The following is a 26383-nucleotide window of genomic DNA, read 5'->3' as shown; positions in this document are numbered from 1 at the left end:
CGGCATGCTGAGGACCAACAGCATATTAGGCAGGTGGTCATAATTTTTTGGCTCAACAATGTATATACATTTAGTAGGCTAGATATTGCTCTTGTGTAGAGTAAAACCTTCTTGCAAGCCGTAGTGATGTCCAATATGCCAGAGAGTTGTCCTTTTTAGTCAGTTTTGTTCAATTAATAAGTCTAAATGTTTCACAAATCAGTCTAAATGATTCAGTCACAAATCAAAATGATATTTTAAAAATCTGTATCCAGTATCTCAAACGCCTAGAAACGTAATGGAAAGTCATGGAAATTCATTGGTCAAAAAGTGTGGGAACCACGAAGATAGAAGGCCAAATGGGTTTGGAGTAAATAAAGACAGAATTGTCCTTTTTGGGTGAACTATCTATTTAATTGATTTTTATTTTCACAAGTAGCATGCAAAGTTGAAGAAGTCCTATATAGAAACATTAAGGAGCGCTATAAGATTGACACCTGCCCCTCGAACTGAATGTCAAATGTTTCCTAAATAATTCCAGGTATGTAGAAAATATGATCATAGATCATATTGGAGCATGTTTCTAATGTTTTTTTCTTAATATTTCTTTCATAATTAGTCCAAAAGCAAAAACATGAGTCATGAATTATTTGTCGTCTTTGGAGTGGGGGCTGTGATCATCATTCTGATCGTTATCTGCTGCGTTTGTCCCTGCTGTTGTCTTTATAATATGTGCAGAGAACCTAGACGTAAGTATTTATATTCTTCTTTTTACATCATATAGTCTCTTTCTTTAAAATTGTTCAAAATCCTTAGCTTTCTGTTTATTTTCCAGTTTAAATTTGATGTTGAATCCCAGACTTTCCATGTAATCTCAGACTATTGGCCCCCACTATATAATTTACTATTTGAAGGTTTTTTTCAAAAGTGACACTTTTGAATGTAGGAAGATTCCTCTGTAATTTTGTAACTATGCTTGCACCTATGAGGTCATTTTTTCCCCAGGAGAATCCACTAAAACTGGTATAAAAACAGGAAAACTGTTCCCTACACATTCAATCATTATTTTTTAAATTTGATTGTTCACACAGCTGTTGCAGCAGTGACAGGAACACATATAACTACAGTCGTAAATGCACAATCCATTCAGCAGCAGCCTGTCATACAGGGAGGTCCATACTTGGCATATCAGTCTGTGCCAACTCAGCCAGGGTATGGAGCCCAGCCAGCCTATGGAGGGCAACCTATGCCAATGGGACCATATCAGGAACAGCCATATGTATCAGGACCCCCACCCCCATATCATGTGGCCGGTAAGAATAGCAGATGTGGTCGCACTCCATTCACTTTCATTCAAATACATCGAAACGTGAAAGACCGGAAACACATTGAATGTAATTCTGTTGCGGCATCCGAAATTATTTTGCATGCTCAACGCCAAGTGTGACCACGGCTTAATACAACATCTGATAATTTTGTCCATATATCTACCAAGATAACCTAGTACTAATGCAAGCATAATTCATACTTCGGATTTGGGATTTCCAAATCTAGAAACAACATCTTGTTTTGACTTGGGCCAGTATAAGCAAACACTTAGCAACTTCCAAACAACTGCATAAGAAGCTCTGGCAACCACCACCAACACCCTGGCCCTGTAGTGGCAAGTTAACACAACTATTTTTTATTAGATCTTTCATTTATCTGGCTTTTGGACTTATCGCACATCCACAAGCTTTTAATATGCTCAGGGTTACCAGAAAATATATACAACACCCCAATCAGAGATTTATACTTGCACAAATTGGAAATATTTCGCCTTATGTCATACTTAATTTATGCAATCTGGCAACCATACATGCGAGTGCACGTGCTTTCTCTCCGCAAAAAACAAATAAACAACAGCTTAGCGCTCAATAATGCACGGAGGGGACATGCAAGTAAAACCAAGTGAGAGAGGAAAATATTTATTCTTTGTGTTATTTGTAAAATGCCCTCACACCTGTATGCTCACACTATGTTACTCTGGCAGTAATCATTTATCTGTGTCATGCAGCCTGTTTTATTCAGTGGTGTGCTGAATGGGGTGCCAAACATTGGCAAGACCCACATCATGACCCATGAGCATGTAAACAGGTTGATAATGTTCTGAGAATAAAACAAGTAAATGGGTCCACTTTGCGGCCAACATTAAAATAAACTTTTACAATCTCTTTCCCAAATATTTTATTTTACTTTTAAACCAGACTCCTGATATAGAGTGTTAAATTGAATACTAAATTACCACTGCATTGAAGTATGGTAAAATAATCAATTAATAATTTTATTCAGACTTTATTCAGTTTTACTAACACATGATAGAAAGTATAGCAGCAAAATTTCAAGCAATCGCAGAATGGTCCCATTCAGTATACACTTCAGAATATTGTGCATCATTCATTGAGTGCATGTCTGGGCTTAAAAGATAAAACTATGCAGAACTTTTTATTTTCTATGTTCCATGTTCTACTTATCGGCTGATGTGGCCCCAGTACCAAAATAACTGCACACCCCTGCTCAATTGAATATGTAAGACTAATACTGTAAATTGGCAAGCAGATTTTCTTGAATACTAGCAAACACACAAAAACCTTGCATTTTGTGAATGCACAAAACGCTGTATCAAACCATATAAACGTGTGTGATTTTGCAAATCAGTGGCTGTGTCTCGTTTGGAAGGCTGCGTCCTCCGGAGATCGCATTTGTCGGCCGCATATGTCATCATTTCAGAAAAGCGAGTAGGACACTTTGAATGCAGCCTTCGAATGCAACCTTCTTTCACGGGAATTCGGAGGATGCATGTGTATCCTTCGTGAGCACTCAAAACCCACAATTCTTTGCTTCAACGGAAATGTCTAAAAAAACAAATGAAGGCAATTTGCCCGTAAATATGATGTTCAAATGCAAGGAATGTTAATTCCCAAGTTGAAGTACCTCAGTAGATGGGTGCAGAGTATATAATAGGTATAATTATATTAATATAAAATTAAAATGGCGTATTAAACCAAAAGTACACCTGGGTAGCTCAGTGGTAAAAGACGCTAGCTACCACCCCTGGAGTTCGCTAGTTCGAATCCCAGGGCATGCTGAGTGACTCCAGCCAGTTCTCCTAAGCAACCAAATTGGCCCAGTTGCTAGGGTGGGTAGAGTCACATGGGGTAACCTCCTCATGGTCGCTATAATGTGGTTCGTTCTTGGTGGGGCGCGTGGTGAGTTGAGCGTGGATGCCGCGGTGGGTGGTGTGAAGCCTCCACACGTGCTATATCTCCATGGCAACACGCTCAACAAGCCATGTGATAAGATGCGCGGGTTGATGGTTTCAGAGGCGGAGGCAACTGGGATTCGTCCTCCGCCACCCGGATTGAGGCGAGTCACTACGCGACCATGAGGACTTAAAAGCGCACTGGAAATTGGGCATTCCAAATTGGGTGAAAAAGGGGAATGCCCAATTCCCAGTGTGCTTTAAAAAAAAAAAAACATGTAATTATGATACATCTCCACTTTATACAGAGCACCCCCACTATTTTCAGAAGCACCCTCAGTGATTTTGATCTGGAACCGGGCCTGTATCCACCCAATCCACAATATGTTGTGTCCATGCATTATTCCACCACAAGGCGGCACACAACATAATGTTGATTCTAATATTCTAAATAAGAACACTTTATCTTAAAATTGACTTGTTGCAGATCAAAATCTAAATCAAAATGTTATTTTATAATGTTAAGTGTTGTTGAAGACAAAGAGAAACACAACTGTCTACATGCTATTTACACACACATTAATCGATAGTGCTCTCCATGTTCACGATCTGTCACACTGCTGGCGTGCACTAATAGTAAAGTTACCTTTAGTTTGGCACTACATTTATGGGCAGATTAATTTCTGGCCCAATGGGTCTCAACAAGGGCTCGCTGCAGTACCATATTTGAACACAGATTTCCATTGGAAAAACTGAGGGGCGCTGTGGAGTTCAGGAGGACAGCAAACTCTCTGCTCCACATGCTTGAATATCTACATCTAAACAGTGTGTAACGGAGCTTTCAACTACTTGTTTATAGTTTGGATCTATGTTTTCAAGTGGATGAATTTTTAGGCGGGGCTCTGCTCTATCTGCCCATACAGACGAGCCGCGCCTGGGTTTTCGCACAGCGGATGGTGAAATATCTGAAAAATCCCATAGACTTTAGCATGTAAATTCAAACTCCAGCTGTCAATAATAGAAATGTAAACAAACCCAAAAAAGGACTTTAATTTGCTTTAACCCCTCCTTTGTCTTAAAGGTGCTGTTCTAATTCCACGAGACTGAGCCGTTGGATTAGCCATGCCTCCTCTTTCCAAAACACAGCACTCCAAAGATACCAAATGAGCTTTATTGAAAACCGACATCGTGCAGAAACGGTTGTTAAAAACAACAGCAGCAAAACAGCGCCCTCAACAGACAACTGTTATGAACAACATGGCATAAAAATGGCATTAAGCCTTTAATAATTCGCTGCAACTACGATACTATGAGAACACACAAAATGATTGACAAGTCAAAAGCGTCAGACACATTTCTACAAAATGAGTCTATTTAATAATCCACTGTTATGTCTCAAATGTCCAGAAAAAAATGTAGTTCAGCAAAAAAAGTATTATAAACAAATCATCATTTGAATATGTTCCTGAATATTGATGATAAAATGTTATACATCAATGCAAACCTGAGGTTTGACAGCTAAGATCACATTTGTAGTCCATTCAGAGGCCGAGATATTCCACAAAACATGGAGAAAGGGCGGGGCTTCCCAAAAAAGACTGGACGTCTATGGGCGGAGTCACAAACCACATTGGGGCACTCCTGCTTTTCAGATCTGTATGTTGTAATAAAAAGTGATAGAAAATGTTTTTTCCCTAATGTTTGCTGCCCTCTAGTGGAATGATCTAAGACTAAAAGTATGGAGATCGAGCAAACAGAGCATTTATTACAAGCTTTTGAAGCTTTTTTTTAACAAGATTTTTGAAGCTGCGTTGGGACATCCCTTGCCTTTCAGAACTGTATATTGGAATAGAAGGTAATTTTTTCTAGTCTTAGCTGGCACCTAGACGAGCGATTTAAGACCAAAAGTAGAGAGATAGAGCAAACAGAGCCTGTATTATAAGCTTTTGAAATTGAACATAAAAAGGGTCAATTTGACCCTTAAGGACAACGTAGGGACTTTTGTTTTTGTTTTGCAGCTATGTTTATAAATACATGAAATAAAAAACAATTAAAAAAGACATTTCCAGGTTCAGATCATCTCTGTGGAGGATGTCATAAACTTTCAAGCTGAAAACGTAAAGTTAATGTAAATCAGTGTTAAAAATTCAAAAGGGTCAAATTGACCCATAAGACCAAGGAAGGGTTAAGTTGCTCTCTCTCTCTCTCTCTCTCTCTCTCACGGTTTATCTGACTTTCTTTGTGACTGTTTTTGTGACTGTCTATCTAGCTAGCTGGCTGTTTGTCTTACTGTAATGTCTGTATATCCATCAAACTTCAATAAGGCTTTGTCAAGCCAACATCAAAGCTTGTCTTGACAAAATCTAGTCCTTTATTGAAAATGAAGAAGGGACTACTTGATCAGTTGATTAATCAAGTTGATTAGCCAAATAAAGTAATTCAGAGTCTTTATTTTTCTAGCAAGCCCTGGACATCCCAACAGTCAGGCTGCATATGACGGTGGCCAGGCTGCATACCCTATACATCCACCTGCTCAGCCGGGTTTTGCACATCCGCCTCCACCAACAGGCAACTTTAATCAGCCAGCCTACAACCCCGCCTATGTGGAACCACCAAAGACTGCATACTAAACCACAACTGTCTGTCACTGAATTGTGGTCTGCTACACATTTCCGTGCTAATGTACAAATAAGCTTTAGATATATACATTATTTGATGCAGCTTATGCAAGACTAGTGGACATGCTCCTAACATAAAATGTCTGTATTTTGTTTCAAATGATGCACTTTAGTGGTCATCATGGTGAACTTTTGTATTCATTTCAACTGATGAAAGCTTGCAGTGTATTTGTTTAATGTCTAGAGAGTGGGAGCCTTGCAACCCTAGCTGAAAGACAAACAACAACTTTGGTTCAATTTGAGGGAGGTGTTACAAAGTTTGGAAAATTTCCATTATGAGTTCTACCCTTGAGGGTCTAAAACAACAGCATTTGAATATCTCTGTGTGAGGCAGAATTTCCATAAATGTGTCATGAGGCCCACCGACTTCTTTTAATGAGTAGTTTAAATGTGAAATGCAATGAATGCGTCTAGGTACGAAAGAGGGGGACATTTTTGGCTTTCTTTGTAAACCGGAGAGTTTACAAAAAACAAACAAAACAAAAACAGGAGAGTGGGCTAGCCTTTTTTAGCCAATCAACTGGAGTCTGTATTTTTCTGTCTGCAGCAGTATTATGGAGCCCCCTTGTAGTGAAACAAAAAAATAAAAATAAATATATATAACAATCTCTCTCATTGTGTTTGTTATGTTATTGGTCGGATATCAATATAGATATTATATTATATAGTCAGATATCAATAAGTGAAGTGCCATCAAGCCGTTCATTTATTTAAGCAGTTTTAGTGTCTCTACATGTGTACTGACCATTGCTTCTAGAAAGATCTACTCTTGATGAACTTTAAGTCATCATGTGGCATTTTCAAGGTCAAGGTTTCTTTACTAGTACTTGAGGGTAAATTTGTTGTGCAGACAGGAGATTCAGCAATCCATAGTTAGAGCACCTATTATGGTTTTTAAACGTGCCTAATTTTGTTTTAAAGGTCTCATAGAATAGATTTACATGCATCCAAGGTCAAAAAACACTTTAATTTGCTCATAATTTAAATTGTAGCATTACCTTTTTTTCCCAGTGTCAAAAAACGACTCGTTCAACGATCCGTTCTAAAGGATTCATTCTAAACTCCTCCTTTCAGAGATCCTACTCTGCTCTGATTGGTCAGATGTCCCAGTCTGTCTACCGCTTAGTGTAGTGTTTGAGGGCGGGTCAAAGCTGTTCGCGAGCAGCCAGTGAAGACCAGAGGCGGGTTTTTTGTTACCAAATTACGTCGGTTAGTACAGGAAGTACGTCTGGAATTACTAATGACTCGTTTTAGGTGTTCAGAATCGGTTCTTTCTTTGGGAGTCAATAACACCATTTGTCGTGCACTTTGATTTTTGAAACTTGGTAGACTTTTTTTACATTCACAAACAGCTATATAACACACTACATGAAAGGTAATATTTGAAAAACCATAATAGGTGCTTTTGAAGACAAGGCATCACAAAGATACAAATTCATAAGACATCAAAACATACTTTAAAACAAGTATCATTATAGTAACAAAATGGTATTAAAATATAGAGACTCCTAAGAAGGTCATGACAAAGTGCTTCTACACACACACACACTCACCCACCACTCAAAAGCTTAAAGTGCCATGCATGGTGAAGTGCATCATCTCATACTAGTTTTGTTTAATAGTGCAATGGCTGCATGTACAAAAGTATTCCTGTATCATTTTGTTCTCCACCTAGGGGCCACAAACCGACAGCAGGAGCGAAGGAGCTGGATCTATGTAAAGGATGAGAACAGTAGAGCTCGCCTTACGCTGCAGCTGTGTGGAGTAAAGAACTGATAGGTTGAGCTGAGACTCACCTATAAGCTTACTAGCCCACTTGACAATTTGGTTCAGAGAATTTTTGTTTTTCAGAGACAGGCTACCAAACCATAACACAAGGGAAAAGGACAAGATTGATTCAATAAAAGCCCGATAAAAGAGGGTCATCATGGTTTTATCAGTGTGAAATTGGGACAGTTTTCTGAGACAAAACAGATGCTGATGTCCCTTTTCACATACTGCCTCACAATTCTTCTCGAAGGTCAATTTGGGGTCTATGACTGTCCCAAGATAATTGTAGCTTTCTACACAGTCCACAGCCTGGTCTTTTATGATCGTAGTATCATACATTGAAGCATGAGTTCTAAAATCTATAGACCACATCTTTTGTTTTGGTTATGTTTAGCTCCAAGAAAGATTTGTCGCACCAAGGGACAAACTCATCAATGACTGGGCCGTGGCTGGACTCATTGTCATGTAGCAGACTCACAATGACATATATCATCTGCAAATTTCAATATGGTCCTATTCTCATGATTACTTTGGCACATGTGTACAGAATATAAATTAAGGGTGAGAGAACACAGCCTTGGGGTGAGCCAGTAGAAGAACATGATGAATCTGATAAAATGCCATTTACTTTCACTCTGTGTTCTGTTTGTCAGAAAATCCAATATCCAACCCACATGACTGTGACTCAACTCAAAATACTCTCTCTGTCAGCATCATGGATAAAATGTGGGGTTGGATGGTGTTAAAGGCTGAGGAAAAGTCAATAAATAACTTTATTCCCCTCTAGATGTTTAAACAAAAGGTTAAGTAGAGTGATTGTAGCATCCTCAACTCCTCTGTGTGCCCTATAGGCAAATTGCACAGGGTCAAGTGCATGCTCGGTTTTCTGTGCAAGCTCTGTCTTTACAAGCTTTTCAAGTGAGGGCAACCGGCCTGAAGTCATTAAAAGCTTTAGGACTACTGCCTTTAGGAACCGGGGTAATTACAGCCTGCTTCCACAGGTTAGGTACACGTTGTAGGTTCAGAAACATATTAAAAATATCACAGAAGATACTTAATTGCCTTGCACAAGATTTCAGTAATTTGCCACTGATATTGTCGGGACCAGGGCTCTTATTTATCTTTAGAGAAAGGAAGGACTTTTCAACTTCTCTCTACTCCAGGACAAAGTGGTGATCTTTAAGTTTACATCTAAGTCACTCGACTTCATCCTTAAAGTCAAACTGATCAAATCTCAGGTAGAATTTATTAAGAGTGTTGGCAAGTTCGCTATTTGACCTAAAGCCATCCACAGTAACGTTGGTTCTATTCTTGCTTTGCTGTATGCCTACGATTGTTTTCATGCCAGACCAAGCTGAGGCAAGGTTCCTCTCAGCCAGTTTGCTCTCTACTTTAGTTTTATACTTTTGTTTAGCCCTTAGGATTTCCACTTTCACCTCCCTTTTGGCTGCATCTATTTCAGAAGCCCCTCCTTGACTGAAGGACAGCTCCTTCTTCAGTAGACTAGTCTTAACTGCTTTAGACATCCAAGGTTTATTATTGGGGTAAACCTTAATCTTTTTGGTAGTAATAATCATACTCTCACAAAAAGTAACATAAGAACAGATTACATCAGTGAGTTCATCAATGTCCTTGCAAGAGTCTTTGAACATCTCCAAGTCGGTGCAGTCAAAGCAGCCCTGAAGACAAGCAGTGGATTCTTCAGACCAGATTTGAACCTGTTTGGTCTGGATTTTTTCTCTCTTTAGGACAGTTTTATATGTAAAGAGAAGAAGCACACAGTTGTGATTGGCAGAACCTAAGGGAGGAAGGGGGATTGATTTATATGCTCCCTTAACTGCCCCATAGCAGATATCTAATGTCTTATTCTGCCTGGTTGGACAAGTTACATATTGGTAAAAGTTTGTCAAAGACTTTTTTAGGGACACATGATTAAAATCTCCAAGTATGAGATTTGGTGCTTCTGGTGAAATGGACTGTAGTTTTTGCACTACATCAAATAAAGTGCTCATGGCAGTGGCAGGTTTGCTTTTGGGTGAATATACACAGTTGTTATGAATATTTGTGAGAATTCACGGGGTAAATAGAATGAACAGAGCGACACTGATAGAAGTTCAACATCAGGCAAACAGAGTCTTTCTCTGACAGTCACAGAGCTACAGTAGCGCTCATTGACGTAGAGGCACATGCCCCCTCCATGAGATTTACCTGTTGCCTCTGCTTTCCAATCCAGGCGAAATGGAGTACCAAATCCATCTATAGACAGATCGCTATCCGAGTCCTGCTCGGTAAGCCAAGACTCTGTGAATGCCATGACGTAACTGTCTCTATAGTCCCGGAGGAAGCGAACGTTTCCTTGTAGCTCATCAAGTTTATCCCGTAAGGACTGGACGTTTCCTATAACCAGGTAGGGCAGGGGAATACGGGTGAGGTGCTGTTTCCTTAGTCGCAGTCTGACACCTCCTCTTTTCCCCCGCTTCCTTTTCTTAACTCTACTCGAATTATCACAGATCAGAGTTTTGTTGTAGCCCCTTCGAATGCAGTTGGGACACTGAAGATCTAGCTTTAGCCTGGTGATTCGATTCTGTGTATTCCATTGCAGCAGGAGGTCTCTAGTATATTGTATCCTCGGAGAATGAAGTGTGACCCCGCTGCAGACGAGAGTTAAGTTGATCAAAGTCCACAAGGCAGCGATAATTAAAAGCTCCATCACTGCAGATCAATAGTAAAATGTCTAAAAACACTTGTTCATGACGATCATAGACAATCAAGCATAAAACACACACAAACTCACTAAAAACATAACACGTAGGACGCCGAAAAACCCACTGCCGGTCGCCTCATGAGCATGCGCCCTAGCATTTTGGTGATTTACAACCAGTGTTGCAAACTCTCGCAAGAATAGGATTGGAGAGATGGAAAAGGAGATCAAAACAGGAGCACTAAGGGGGAGCTGTAACATAGCCACATATTTATAATAAAATACATTAGAACCATATGTAACTACTATTAGTACAGCATATATGAGTATGTTATGCTTGTTTTTAGTTATAACCTGTAATAATAGATTAATACGTTATAAAATGTTTATTAGGTTTACCTAATCCCTCTCCTCTGTTGAACCATCCATCATCTCTCCTGTCTCTTCTCCATCTCTGTACATCCCAACATCTCCTGGCTTTGTCCCAGCAAATCCCCAGTCTTCATAGGCCATAGTGAACGCACAGTATGCTACTGGGAGTCTTTTGGCCCATTCTGTTCCGCAGTTTGGATTTCACATGGTTCATTTGTAAAAAAAGCCTTTCAACGTCGGCATTGCTCAGGGGCATTGTGAGAAGGGACAGCGCAAACAAGGCCAGATCTTTAAAACACTGCTCCCCACTGCTGTCCTTGTAGTTCAGAACTTCTGCCCAGAACGGTTCTGCTTGACAGTCATCCTATGTTTTCCACTTCTGGAAGTTGATTGCCTGATACGGTACATCCAGGGCCCCAAAATCACCTGTGTACATTTTCAGCATAGATACTGTGACTAACTGTGGTTTGATCTGTGATAGAATCACAGATGGGCTGAATGATGCCATGGGTTTCCAGGTATTGACATCTGCTGGGAGCCTATTCTGCACCTGCTTTGCTGCTTCCAGAAGGAAGTCCCGACATCTGTTCTTCATGTTTGTTTCAACAGTGCTGTCAAGCTTTGCTTCTCCAAGAGCAATAGTAAACTACACCCCAAAATTAACAGCACACACGGGCAGTTGATTGGCTGTGTCGTCCAAATTGACATCAAGGAGTTTGGAATCAGATGGAGGAATGGCACTGGGTGTGATTACTCTTGAGATAAGTGAACGAAAAAATGACTGTAGGCAGTCCAGCATTTTGAATGCCCGGGGAGGAGCGGCTGTCCTCCGCCAGAGGGTGGAGGAGTGATCGAGGACCAGGTGACGCAGTGTCTGGGAAAATGGCGAGCAAGTTTTTTTTAGTTCTTTTTTTTTACAGTCAAAATAATAGTTTAATGAAAACTTAAACAAAAAGACATAAAACACACACATGGCAGCTGCATGTGCCTCTCTCTCTCCCGAACTGCCGCGTTCCGCCGCATTTATCCCTCTCCTCGGCTGATTAGCCCAACTGGGGGCTGTGCGTGCATAGTCACAGCCCGGCCCCGCCCTCCTCCTCGTCACAGTCTACTAACCATCATCGCTTGGATACAATGTGATTTTTCTCCAATGAGGGGGGAGGAGGGGGCGGGATAGGTCCACATGGGGATGGGAGGGCGAATTACACTACAGCACAGTTATTATTGTGAAGCTGTGAGCAGACAGTGTCAATCAATGCATTGGAAAAAACAGCGACCATAAATGTAGAAAAATGAAGTCTCATGTCAGATTTTATTAACAAGCAACCATATTTTTTAAAACAAGCCCAAAAAACCGCAACCCGCCATTTTTTTAAGCGACTTAAAATAAGAAGCCCAAAGTCGCGTATTATAAGCGGACTTGGCAACTCTGTTTACAATACATATTAAAGTGAAAAGCAGAGTTTTATAGTTCCAGAAGGTTACTATATCAAGTTTATATCATTTACTAGTGATTTGTAAAATATATAGGCATCAAAATTACATCCCGTAAAGCCTGAAACATTGTCACCGTATATTTTATGGTACATTTCTGGCAACAGCTACCGTTATTTTACAGTAAATTTAACAGAATTTATTCTAGTGTATGGTTCATCACGAAAACTAAACTAAAAAGTTTCTGTGATGAAAACTAGTTTTAAAGTTAACTTTCCAGTTAAATTTGCTTTGATCTGAAGAACAGTAACGGTTACCAACGGTCAACTCATGTTCGTTAAACAAAAACATACTAGACCTCTAATCGTCTTTTTCCGACTTACCTGTAAGCAGTGTTGGGTGTAATGCTGCTCAAGAAAAACGAGCAAGCAAATGGAATTTTAAGTTAATTTTTGTTTGTAATTGCCTTAATTGTCTCATTAATAAAATTAAAAAAAAAAAAAAAACATCGTGTGAACATGGGTCTTGTGAGTTATAGAGAAACTGTGATGATGTCCAGTCCAAACAGGATTTATCTTGTCTCAGGCATCGTGCTATCAACTAAATCAAGCAACTATAAATGTTTCATTTCTTTTTCTTTCTTTTTGGAGAGTCTTTTTGACCTGTCCCCAGCTGTTGCATTAGCAAATAGGCTATATGCCATATTTTTCATATAATGTCCATATATTTTTATATGCAAAATATGGACATTTAAAGCTATCTTTGTCTCTCTCTCTCTCTACATAGACTTTTTTAGATTTGAGTGAAACCAAAGTATGATTAAAAAGTCATATTATGCTTTACATCAACCCATAGACTGTTTATAAAGATGGATGACGCGTCTCCACTTCCTCCCGCTGTACAAAACTGAAGCCAAAATATCCCGGAAACGGGCGCTGCCATCTTGCGCTGATGACCCATTTGGAGCCAGAGTCTGCGCAGTAGTGATCGTGGGGTGGAGCCGCAGTATCTTTAAACAGAGTATAATTCAGATTTTCTCAACTAAAAAATTATTAGAAACTGCTAGCTACTGATCACCTGCTTTTTCCCACATAGCTAACATTAGACTGCTTGTTGTCTTAGCTAGCTAGCTAGCTAATAACATTAATTTACTGATTAGCTTACAAAGCACAAATCCCTCAGATCCCTTAGGTCGGTTAGTACAGTTTACTGCAGAACAACTCATTTTGTCGGTTTGAAACAGACAATCACAGTTTTGGTAAGTTAAAAGTTAAAGTTAATGCTTCATCTCCTACCGACGTTCCCGAAAAGAAGTCCGCAGGTATGCAGTTATATGTGTACCACAATTCTGTGTGCACAAAATTTGACTTTGAGTGTGCAATATGATATTTTGAGAGCACAAAAATGTTCTGTGCGTGCGAAATTCGACTTTGAGCGTACAAGATTTTATTTTGAGCACACAAACAGGTATTTTGCATGCGTGTTTTGTAAAGCAATGTATCTTCTTGCAAAGATGAAATCAATTTTGCGTTTGAATACAGTTTATTTGAATGTGAATTTGCACAGAATTCGGAAATTTACATAACTCCACAATTGTTTGCATGTGCAAGATCTCACTCACTCTCTCCTTCTACCCACTCTGCGTGCGCTCATAGCTTTGACTGCTTGTTTGCTCAGCAAGGTCACAGCATTATAATCAGTCTTGGGTAAGTTACTCTAAAACTAACTACTAATTATATCTTCTACCATGTAATTAGATTGCTGTAATTACTCTGTCTGAAAAGTAATTGCATTACTTATTACTAATTACTTTCTAAAACCCTGATCAACCTCGACCAGATGAAAAATACAAGGATAGACATGAAACTGTTCTTTTAATTCTTTCAAATAAATCATAAAATCAAATAAATTATTCACGAACTGGCCATGAAGGGGGCAGCGTTAAATTAGAAAAAATATTTTAACATTAGATGTTAAATTTCGATTTTAAATTCACTATTGTTTTATATAGAACTGTTCTAGAGTATGTATGTGTATATGTATGTATGTGTGTGTGTGTATAATTTTTTAATATTATCTATGTCTTGCTGCTGTTTTGTATTGTTTGTACACTGGAAGCTCCTGTCAACAAGACAAATTCCTTGTATGTGTAAGCATAATTGGCAATAAAGCTCATTCTGATTCTGATTCTATACAGTATTTAACACAATTACATCACAAGTAACTGTAATTAAATTACTGAAAAATTAAGAGTAATCCCTTACTTTACTTTTTTCAATGAAAAAGTAATTTACAGTAATTAATTACTTGTAATGCATTACACCCAACACCGTTTATAATGTGCCAGAATTTCAGCCAATCAGTGATGAGGTGGTAAATTTTAATTGGCTGGCTAGACAACAGCTCATACTGCTAATAAAAATTAGAGGAAGAGAAGTGGATAGTTTGTTTTCATGTTAAATGAACACTTTTGTGCGCTCAAAACATCATCTTGCGTGCACAGAACATTTTTGTGCACTCAAAACATCATCTTGCGTGCACAGAACATTTTTGTGCACTCAAAACATCATCTTGCGTGCACAGAACATTTTTGTGCACTCAAAACATCATCTTGCGTGCACAGAACATTTTTGTGCACTCAAAACATCATCTTGCACACTCAAAACATCATCTTGCGTGCACAGAACATTTTTGTGCGCTCAAAACATCATCTTGCATCACAGAACATTTTTGTGCGCTCAAAACATCATCTTGCATCACAGAACATTTTTGTGCGCTCAAAACATCATCTTGCATCACAGAACATTTTTGTGCGCTCAAAACATCATCTTGCATCACAGAACATTTTTGTGCACTCAAAACATCATCTTGCACACTCAAAACATCACCTTGCGTGCACAGAACATTTTTGTGCGCTCAAAACATCATCTTGCATCACAGAACATTTTTGTGCGCTCAAAACTTCATCTTGCACACTCAAAACATCATCTTGCGTGCACAGAACATTTTTGTGCGCTCAAAACATCATCTTGCATCACAGAACATTTTTGTGCACTCAAAACATCATCTTGCGTGCACAGAACATTTTTGTGCGCTCAAAACCTCATCTTGCACACTCAAAACGTCATCTTGCGTGCACAGAACATTTTTGTGCGCTCAAAACATCATCTTGCGTGCACAGAACATTTTTGTGCGCTCAAAACATCATCTTGCGTGCACAGAACATTTTTGTGCACTCAAAACATCATCTTGCATCACAGAACATTTTTGTGCGCTCAAAACATCATCTTGCGTGCACAGAACATTTTTGTGCGCTCAAAACATCATCTTGCGTGCACAGAACATTTTTGTGCACTCAAAACATCATCTTGCATCACAGAACATTTTTGTGCGCTCAAAACATCATCTTGCGTGCACAGAACATTTTTGTGCACTCAAAACATCATCTTGCATCACAGAACATTTTTGTATGCTCAAAACATCATCTTGCACACTCAAAACATCATCTTGCGTGCACAGAACATTTTTGTGCGCTCAAAACATCATCTTGCGTGCACAGAACATTTTTGTGCACTCAAAACATTATTTTGCATCACAGAACATTTTTGTGCGCTCAAAACATCATCTTGCACACTCAAAACATTTTTGCACACTCAAAACATAATCCTGCGTGCACAGAACATTTTTGTGTGCTCAAAATAGAATTTTGCCACATATATAACTCCATACGCAGGTGCCTCCGTAAATACTTAGCTCAGAGAAGCTGTCAATCACAGCTGTCAATCATGATGCCACACACCCTTTTTACAGCATCAAATAACTAATTAAAATCAAACTTGTTAGAAAAATTAGCACTTGAACATACATCAGTGACACGAACTACCTAAAATGACAGAAACCATCTTTGGGAAAAACATATTTGAGGTGTACACAATGTACTTTTTAGTTTGTCTCATGTCACATCCACTAACATGGAGGGGGCGGGGTTTATGACCTATACTGCAGCCAGCCACCAGGGGCAAGGTGTTTTGGCTTCACTTTTGAGGAGCTGTCATGTTGTCCATCTTTATATACAGTCTATGCATCAACCCTGTTACTCTATGTATTCCACTACAGTTACAATTTAAATCAATGGTAATTAGAATACAGTTACATTCAAAAAGTATTTTGATTACTGAAGAGATTACTATGTATTTTATTGTCATTTGCTTCATTGAATATTTAGTCCTTTCAGATGGAAAACATTTATACATATAAATGATGTGATCCAAAGTGCATTTGAACAGCGGTGAAACACTTTCTTATGATGTGTTACATTCATACGAGCAGACAGAGAAGTACGTTTGAAGTAAGTTTGGAGCAGAAGAAATAGAAATAAACCTTGTATAAATTGTCAGCTTTACGCTAAGCTAAAATGCTATTTCTAGCCATTTTACATGCACATGTTACAAGGCACGATCATATTTTTTTAATCAAGAAAATTCACGTTGGATCATAATTTCTTTTTTTCTAGTAAGATCTTTGATATTAGGGCATAAATCGTATTCTGGATAATAATTTTTGTATTGTTTTCCTGTAAAAGTATCTAAAAATCCTTAAACCAAGATCAGTTTGATTGATCTGGTTTTAGAAACAACACTGCATAAGATATTTCGGTTTTTCAGAGAATTTATTTTTAACATGTGTATTCTGTCTTACTGTACTGACAGAGTTTTTATAGTCAAAGTGCTGAAGAAGTAATCCAAAGTATTTAGAATACGAGTAATGTAACGGAATACGTTACAAATTACATTTTACAGCATGTATTCTGTAATCTGTAGTGGGATACATTTCAAAAGTAACCCTCACAACCCTGGTAATAAGTAATGCAATTACTTTTCAGACAGAGTAATTAGTACAGCAATCTAATTACACAGTAGAAGATGTAATTAGCAGTTAGTAATTAATTACTTTTTTTTTTTTAGAGTAACTTAACCCAACACTGCTCAGAAACAAAAAAATATATATTTTAGCCAATTATTAAGATTTACGCATTTCAACTGAATTAAATTCTGTGTTATTTTTAACGAAATTAAATTATTAAAACTTAAAATATTTAGTTATTTTATTTTATTTGGTTAAACATTACTTAGAATTTTAAAGTCAACATTTTTAAATGGAAAATCAACACATTTATTGAAGGATCCCTCGTTTTTCGTTTTATCCGAAAAGATTCCAGAATGGGAGGAACACTGGATGAATAAAGCTCCGATCCACGTCGTCAAAACACCTCTGTTGTTGTTTATGCATGGAAACTTCACAGGCCTAGTGTCATGCTCAGATCCTGAGGATTAAACCTGTAACCGGGAGTGGACTTTGTTCTTGAAACCCACAGTAGGATTTCAGCAGACACGCCAGTGCTGTAGGCGTCTCCTCAAATTTCACTCTGCCCATTAAATGCGCTATTGAAGGTGAACAGTTCCGCAATGGCTTCCACAGTAACATTTCTTCTGCTCCTGTTTGCCCTTTTATTTACGGCGACAGTCGGTAAGTGCGATCGCCTGTCTAAAGAATCTGTAGTCTGAATGTAGAGATGGTTTCTTAGCATTTAAATGTGTTTTTCGACGGTTTGTTCGCGTAAACACATGGCTACCAAATGCTAACTGGATCTGGAAAACAAATAACAAAACCACCAATGTCACAATGGGCGTTTTTTAAATTTATGTTTCTCCTATTTGACGATATAGCCTAAGTATACAGGCTACAGTATTTTCTGATCATGTGTGATTTTTCCTTATTACATACATTATGTTTTCACACATTATATTTTAGTTTACTTTTTGGTTTGTCTTAGATACTAATTGCCAAGATAACTTAGTCTTTGTTAAATGAGATCATGCAGATTCTGTTAGTGTATTTTGCATATTAATCTTTATAAAGTCAAAAATGCTAAATAAGTTTCCAGGGATTTTAAATCATTTAAAGACCCCATGAAATCCATGACAATGAGGTTTCTGTCTTTTGGTGCATGCGCAATAGCTTTGAGTTCGCTACATTAAAGCTGGGAATCGATTCCGCGATTCTGAGTCATTGGGAATCGAGAATCGATTCGAAACGTTGGAAGCGACTCCACAGCTGGAATCGATTCCTTCTGGGGAAATCGGTCGATATTTTCGAACTGTTTATTTCCTCGACCACTGAACTACTACACATTTTAAAAGAGCCTAACAGCACTAATATAATTTACAAAAATGACCAAATCTTAACGATCATCAATCTGACTCCGAGTCAAATCCGCTCCGTTTGTTCATCTGTATGATGCAATAACACAAGCCCTTCAGCACATCTGCTTTCCACACCTTGATAGTCTGCTGGTATTTTACTTTGGATTAAACTAATAATCAATTAACATGCCAAATTTGTGACGGTAAATTGGCATACAGTAATAACTTCCCTGATGTTACAACACAAGTGTGCAGTAAGATGGAGTTGAGTTAGTGTCCCAGTTCACATCAATAAATCGGTATGTTAAATTTTACATGATCACTGTGCTGCACTTATTAAAGCGAGAATCATTTTACAGTGTTTAAAACCTTTTGCATATATAATTTTTTTTTAGCCTACATTTTACACAATTTTACATTAAAATTATATAAAAAATAATTAATCATTCAAAAACTAAAATGTTAAATACATTTAAAAAAAATTTTTTATATATATATATATATATATATATATATTGTATAAACCAGTACAATAATGGATTTTTTAAATAAAACTGAAATGTATTGTTTGGACATTTTATTCAGTGTATTAATGGTAGTGGACAATTACTGTACATTATAATTTAAGCCTCTTTCTAAACAAGAACTCATGAGTGGTAACGAGAATTTCAATGGTGCTTTTAAGATTATTTTCGGTAGTTCTTGGAAATACAGGCACATCTACTCAAACTTCCCTCAAATTTATCTCATGGGATTGAAGCATCGCACTTTGGTATGTGCATACATGCCCTGATTTAACTTTAGAATGGACCTATTAATAGTAAATGTCATTCATGCTATTATAAACAGTGCAAAGAATGCTTTGTAGTGAGCTGTTTATTATGAGATTTAACTTTGCCTCCCGTTTTTTTCGGAATCGAAACAGAATCAATTAAATGGGTCTGGAATCGACTCTTGGAATCGATTCTAACGATTCCAAATCAGAATCTGAGTCGATTCCCAAATTTCTGGAATTGAACAGCCCTAGGCTACATGCCACTGCTAAAAGTATGGAATTATATATGTGCCACAATTCTGCATGTGCAAAATATTTATTTTGAGCGCACAATTTTCTGCGTGTGCAAGATGAAATTATGAGTGCACAAAAAGTTATTTTGAACACGCAAGATGAAATTGAGCACACAAAAAGTTATTTTGCATGCGCAAGATATTTTGAGTGTAAAAACAATTTCTGCACGTGCAAGATGATATTTTGAGTGCACAAAAAGTAATTTTGCACGCGCTTGAACTCAGTTTTGTGAAGCAATGTATCTTGCAAAGATAAATTCATTTTGAGCTTGAATAACGTTTATTTGAATGTGAATTTGCTCAGAATTCGTTAATTTTGCTTTCTCCTACCCACTCTGCATGCAAAATACCTTTTTGCATGCTCAAAATATCATCTTGTGCACGCAGATCATTTTTTGTCCAGAACATCCAGAATAATAATTATTTGTTCTAGAAAATATTTTAGAATAATAAAACTGTTTGACTGTCGCTAAAAAGGTTTTTGTTACATGTACAAAAACATGGTAGCGATTGGGACTCGGGATATGTGCCAAATACACATTTGTATAATTTTGTCCCTGTTGACGGCTGCGCATTGTGAAACAACATCAACAGCTGACTGTCATGAATGATGCTATGTCAGGTACATTCCCTGCTCACATGGGTAGGGTTACACCAGCTGTGCGTAATGTCTCACTTAAGTTGGGACGTAAAGTTTAAATTAAGGGCTTAGTTAGGGACTTGTTAGTTTGTAACTTAGAGCTTAATTTAGTTGCACCTCCAGTTAACGGGATATGAACTAATATTCAATAATTCAAAGACCGGAGTCCGCTTATACCACGGTTACCACGAGTAGGTAAGCACGGACGGAATCACCACAAAAGTTTGTGATTTAATTGAAAAACTAAATAATCTGCATGTACTGGGCACTTCAAAATGAATGTGTGAAGCAGATCACTCTGAAGTGTGCAGCACATACAGACTATATATTTATTTATCAAATCACAGCTTTTGGGGGTTTAATAACTACACTATGTAGCGAACTGCTTATCAGGAGTTGGGAAATTACCATCAAAAGCACACAGAAATGCTGAAATGGATGCATGAAATGGGAAAAAAGATATTACTACTGCTTAGTAATGTAATGTTTACTGTAATTAAACAGTGATCATAATATTGTATTAAAGCAATTTCTCACATTTATGATGTTCTGTAGTGCAGTATTTCATTTGACAAAAATATCTCCAGTGTTGTTTTGGATTGTGCTGTGAGAATTTTATATAAAAGCACTTCATTTGATTCTATTTTCATTTGATTCAAGTTTTAATGAATTTGTCTAGACACCATTTTGATATTAAAATGTAATTAAACTTTTGAATACAAGATTCTGAAAAAAAATAACGACAATATACATCATAACTTCTCGTGTATTTCTGTATAAATATTACACCTGTTGGGCACATAAAATGTCCTGGAAAATTGTGCCGGGAAAACCCGGGAACCCTGAACCTCAAACTATGGGTCTTAAAATCTGCTCACAAGTGTTGTTGCAACACAGAGTAATGCATTTATCATGTCATAATTTGGCCTTTTAATAAAACGTTTTATTTCTGCTGTTCTTTTGCTTTTCTTTAGCTGATAATGACTGCAAGAGCTACATATCCAGTGGTGGTGCGTTCAAGAACTCCATCAATTGCAATTTTTTGCAGTTTTGCTGTGGGACCTGTGATAACAGATACTGCTGTTCCAATCCGTCAATGATATTAACCGAAGATGCTCAAGAAGACTGTTTTTTGTAAGCAATTTTATGTTTCACACTAATCCATTAGTTAATTTTGCGTAAAGTTTATTTTGGCAATTTTGCTATAGAGTTTTTGCCATTTATTTACAACTGAACGACATTTTCTTTTGAGAACACTCTCAATAAGCGCATGCATTCATTACTTGAGAGCTCTTTAGTACAGGATTTGAGACCCTAAACAGGAAATGCCATAATTTCCCTCTTCGCTGTAGACACAAACTGCTTCAGTGCGGACTCGGTTGTTATTGTGTAATATAGTATTCCCCTAAAAGGCGTTGTTTAAAACAGCATACTAACATACTACTCTTACTATTTTTGCACTATATGGTATGTATACCATGCACATTATGTAAATTGTATCCATTTTCATTGTGACAAACCAACCTGAAGAAATTGCAGCAGTGATTTAATCGGACTGCCAAAAGTTGAGACATTTTCACACAAAATTGAATCAAAGTTTAGAACTGAACTTTTAATGTCCAATCTCTCCAAACTAAAAGATCATATTTGAACTGTTAAAATGTGTTTCTAATGTTTGTTTGTTCATTTTTCATTATCTGTTCAGCAACAACAACAATTTAAAGCCTATCGCTATAGGTGTGACGATAACGGGGATTGCGATCTTCGTTATTGTCTTCATCGTCTGCTGTGTCTGTCCCTGCTGCTGTATCTACAAAATGTGCAGAAATCCCAGACGTAAGTGTCCACACTTGGAAATGTAAACGTTTTATTTGTATCTGTTCTTGTGTGCGTTTTCGAATTGGGACTTTTTCGTTGCCTCATATTTTAGTGATAATGGTGGCTATTGTGATGAATGTTGTGTAGGTGATACTTACGTAAACTGTCAACTGTGACGAAACTCAGTTGCCTCCGCGTCTGAGACCGTCAACCCGCGCATCTTATCACGTGGCTTGTTGAGCGCATTACTGCGGAGATATAGCGCGTGTGGAGGTTTCACGCCACCCACCGCGGCATCCACGCACAACTCACCACGCGCCCCACCGAGAGCAAACCACATTATAGCGATCACGAGGAGGATACCCCATGTGACTCTACCAACCGGGCCAATTTGGTTGCTTAGGAGACCTGGCTGGAGTCACTCAGCATGCCCTGGATTCGAACTAGCGAACTCCAGGGGTGGTAGCCAGCGTCTTTACAATCATCAAATAATTCTTAACCACTATCTTCTTATAATTTTATTACTTAAGAAAAAGTTGAGAATATTTTGTATTCCCGAAAAAAAAAAAAAATCTTAAATCAATGTTTACAGCTTATATACCTTCTTATGAACTTTAACTATTTTCTTTAGATTTTTGTTAATCCGTGCCCAAATCCATCATTTTGAGTAACACATTTTGAGTTTTTTAATGATGTTTCTACTTCTGCTTTTTCAAACCATTCCCGAGATATAGTCATTTAAATGTTGGCTTAGACTTAACTTTTTACTTTAGTTATATTTCACCCCAAAATCTAAATAATGCAGTAAGAAATTATACAGTGCTTATAGAAAATTAGGCCTATTTTTAGGACCATTTAAGGGATAGTTCATCCAAAAATGAAAATTGTGTCATCATTTAAGGCCAAAATATACTTTGTGCACGAGAAACACCGGCACGCGGAAAACAAGTGCACGTGAAGCTAATTTAATGCACATTGCGTGCATACTGCTTAAGGCCCCGATATACTTCAGGAGAAGATCTTCTTCGTTCAGGGGTTCAAAGAAGTTCTAAACATCCGAGCAACGGTATACTGTTAACTCAATACTCAGTGATGATTTAAAGTAATATATATGCTGTAGATCATGTTTAATCTGTCTTGATTACATTGTGAATTCATGATGCTAATGAGCTAATGCTATACTCGTCCATAATATGCGCCGATCACACTGTTATTGTAATTTATGATGACACTACTTTTAGTCATTTAGTACTACTACTACTACTGCAATGTTGGGCGTATAAAAGTGTTTATGTTCAGAATAAAGACAAAAGAATGGTGATAGAGGCATATCTTACTTTGGGCAGATGTGTGAACGGTTTTCGCTGCTGATGGCACATGAATAAATGGGCACTTCAGAGTATTTGAGTAGATTTGATTCCTTTTATGGACTAATTAAACAAGAAATTTTCTCTATGTGAATGATCGTACAGATGTAGGTACATTTGCACCTTTTTGTCCAGATTTTGTTCTAAATGACGTCACACCCGTTCATTTTTCGATTTCGTATGCAGTATATCTGGGCCTTTACTGTGCAACATACTGCTTAACATCTCCTTTTGTGTTCCACTGAAGAAAGAAAGCCAATTGAGTTTGGAACAACACAAGTCAGTTAAGCACATCACCCGTTTCTGTGAGATTCAACTGCATGTAAAAAAAAAAAAAAAAAAAAAAAAAAAAAGAGAGAAATGCTTTTAGAACATTTGTTTTGAGTTTAGACTTTCTCTGACCTTGTAACCAATGATATAAACACTGGAATGCTCATTTGGAAAAAATGAATGTTGGAGCATTGTGGAATTCCCCACCCAGTGTGACTCACTCTCAGTGTGTCCACAGCGACTGTGAGCAGGGGGAGGGTGCGTTCAAGGAAGTGGTAAAGCATGGAAATTGCATAGCCTTTGTGAGTGACTGTCTGTCACAAGACACTCACAGGACAGCTGATGTTTCACCCTACAAAGTTTTTATTTTTTGGCTTCCCTTCTTTGGGAACGTCTTACGTAGACAGTTCAATAAAAATTCTGCTATTATCTACTCACTCTTATGCTGCTCATTTGATCCAAACCTTTTGATTTTTCTTTTCTTTTCTGTTAAACACAAAATTACTTATTTAGCAGAATGCCTGGGCGGCTCCTTTTCCGTACAATGAAAGTGGATGACAACCATGTACAAAAAAAGGATCATAAAAGTAGTCCATTCGACACTATATATTCCAAATCTTCTGAAGCTATATCATTGTAGAGTACTTTATCAAAAGGATTCCTTGAATTTAGTTTTATTCACAATATTTCAAGTCAACATGAATGTTTACAACCTGTTTCTCCGTGAAACGGGATATTCATTAGACTTGAGTTTATCCGTCAAATTGATTGGATGGTAAAAAATGGGCGTTATTCACCAGAATAAAGCCAGGAGGGGAGGGGTTAAGAAGAGGGCTTGATGATGTCATCCAAAAAGTAAAGTCATTTCAGAGGCGGAGCTAGTTATCATATCTTGATTCAATATTACAAGACAAATGTTTTGTTTTCTTTCTAACATTCACAGATGAATCATGCAAAATAAGACCAGGAACATATACTAAGAAAGTAAATATTGTCAGTTTTGATTGCATGTTGACTTTAAGCCTTTTAATAGTTGAGAAACAACAGTAAGGTAGTCAAAAGGGTGCTTTTTTACTGCATTATGTAACGTCACATCTAAATGTACACACTCAACTCCGACAGGAAGGAACTGCACCTGTGGTTGCGGTTGGAGGTATAATTAATTATTATAATTTTAATTATAATTTCATTATAATTAATTATAATTTATAATTAATATTTATTTATCACACATTATACATTTGCACATATACAGTGAAATTCTTTTTTTTTTTTCACATATCCCAGCTAAGCTGGGGTCAGAGTACAGGGTCAGCCATGATACGGCGCCCCTGGAGCAGATAGGGTCAAGGGCCTTGCTCAAGGGCCCAACAGTGGCATCTTGGCAGTGCTGGGGCTGCCAAGACTGGTGTGGCCTTTCTCTGGCCCGTTCTGCAATTTAACCAATCATCACTTCCAAAGATTTTGGGCTGGCCTTTTTCATTCAGTTTAAAACCAAAATGTCATTCCAGTGCAGTTTCATTTGGCTTTGAGGCTAAAACTTTATTTCCAGGATTAAAATACATTTTAAATCAGCTTTAACTTAAGATTATTCATTTGAGGTGAATCCATCAGAGAACGTTTGCAAGTAGAAAAACCATACTGCTCCTTATTATTAATGTGTATGTTGTTGTACCTTTGATTCACACAGCTGTGATGGGAGCAACAACAACTACAGTCGTAACAACACAATACCCTCAGCAGCCTGTCATCCAGGGAGTTCAGTACCCACCATATCAACCTGTGCCCCCTCAGTTAGGGTACGGTGCTCAGCCAGCCTATGGAGGGCAACCCATGCCAACTGGACCATATAAGGGACAGCCATATGTAGCAGGACCTCCACCACCATATCAGGAGGCTGGTAAGAACTGCAGACATAACTGGAATAATTTGATACATATTTTTCCATAAGATGACTTTTTAATATTTATTATATATTTGCGATGTTTTTGCTGGCGACATAAAATTAAACAACATTGCACCACTGTGATTTTACTGCACGTTTTACTGGCCATTAAGTTTCCAAAAGACTGTGTCATTGAGTGCGTTTACATGCATGATCTTACACCGAGCTTAATAAACCAGCAACGCGCAAGGTCAAACACCATAAACGGTTTAAGCAAAGTCTCATACTTGTGTGCGTAAAGACAGATGTTGCAAAAAACTTCAGTAGTAAAAAATGCCATAAGTTGGTCAGTTTGTCTATTTATGTGTGTGCTGTTTTTTATGTAGTAAAATGCACATAAATGTTAATAATTAAATATCCTTCCATGAGTTTATTTAGTGAAAAATGGTGTGGAAAACCTGCCATTGAAAACAGTATTTTTAACTAGATTTGTACAATATTTTATTTCTTACTTTAAACATGTTAAATGTTCTTGGTTACAATGGCAACATTTTTACAAAAATAAAGGTTCCCTTTAAAGGAGCAATATGTAACACTGACATCAAGCATTTAAAATCGGTACTGCAGTCCAAATTCAAAATATTGGAGAGTCGCCAGGTTGAGGACACGCAACAGGAACGAGCATACTGACAATGGCAATTGACGAGCCTTACACTGTAAGTTGATCAGCTAATGTATACGTTTGCAATGTTTTTATTGTTTTTCGAATGAAAACATATTAGCGTAGATGTGGCCTAAGTTTGTTTTTGTTGACCAAAATTATATGCCATGTTAGTCAGAGTACTATTTACTAAAATGAATGAATATGACATAATGAAATATAGACTAACTTTAAAGGACGTTTTTGGCAAAAGACAAAAATGATGACTAAAATAGAAAAACAGACAAATGTCAAGA

The 26383-nt window shown here is 37.6% G+C and overlaps 2 protein-coding genes across 5 annotated transcripts in view; both read left to right on the top strand.

Annotated features, from left to right (window-relative positions):
• LOC127438562 (protein shisa-5-like) overlaps nucleotides 1–6504 on the top strand; it is an 8493-nt gene extending 1989 nt beyond the window's left edge. The window contains exons 1-4 of one of the 3 annotated variants that reach the window (XM_051694226.1): nucleotides 1–29; nucleotides 599–728; nucleotides 1071–1292; nucleotides 5681–6504. The exon at nucleotides 1–29 is cut by the window's left edge and continues 1780 nt beyond it. In XM_051694226.1, the coding sequence (XP_051550186.1) occupies nucleotides 614–728; nucleotides 1071–1292; nucleotides 5681–5850 (507 nt within the window). In that variant the 5' untranslated portion in view covers nucleotides 1–29; nucleotides 599–613 and the 3' untranslated portion in view covers nucleotides 5851–6504. Of the gene's footprint in view, nucleotides 729–1070; nucleotides 1293–5680 lie in introns of all 3 variants that reach the window. The other 2 variants (XM_051694224.1, XM_051694225.1) reach the window with 2 other exon arrangements.
• A 10969-nt stretch (nucleotides 6505–17473) lies between these two features.
• The window catches only part of LOC127438559 (protein shisa-5-like), an 11101-nt gene continuing 2191 nt past the window's right edge, over nucleotides 17474–26383 (top strand). The window contains exons 1-4 of one of the 2 annotated variants that reach the window (XM_051694221.1): nucleotides 17474–17701; nucleotides 21061–21220; nucleotides 21792–21922; nucleotides 25232–25441. In XM_051694221.1, coding sequence (XP_051550181.1) covers nucleotides 17641–17701; nucleotides 21061–21220; nucleotides 21792–21922; nucleotides 25232–25441 — 562 coding nt within the window. In that variant the 5' untranslated portion in view covers nucleotides 17474–17640. The remainder of the gene's footprint in view (nucleotides 17702–21060; nucleotides 21221–21791; nucleotides 21923–25231; nucleotides 25442–26383) is intronic. The other variant, XM_051694220.1, reaches the window with a different exon arrangement.

The sequence above is a fragment of the Myxocyprinus asiaticus genome, chromosome 49 (assembly GCF_019703515.2).
Source record: "Myxocyprinus asiaticus isolate MX2 ecotype Aquarium Trade chromosome 49, UBuf_Myxa_2, whole genome shotgun sequence".
Classification (NCBI taxonomy): Eukaryota; Metazoa; Chordata; class Actinopteri; order Cypriniformes; family Catostomidae; genus Myxocyprinus; species Myxocyprinus asiaticus.
The sequence above is the reverse complement of the archived record's forward strand: the minus strand, read 5'-3'. Positions and strand labels throughout refer to the sequence as shown.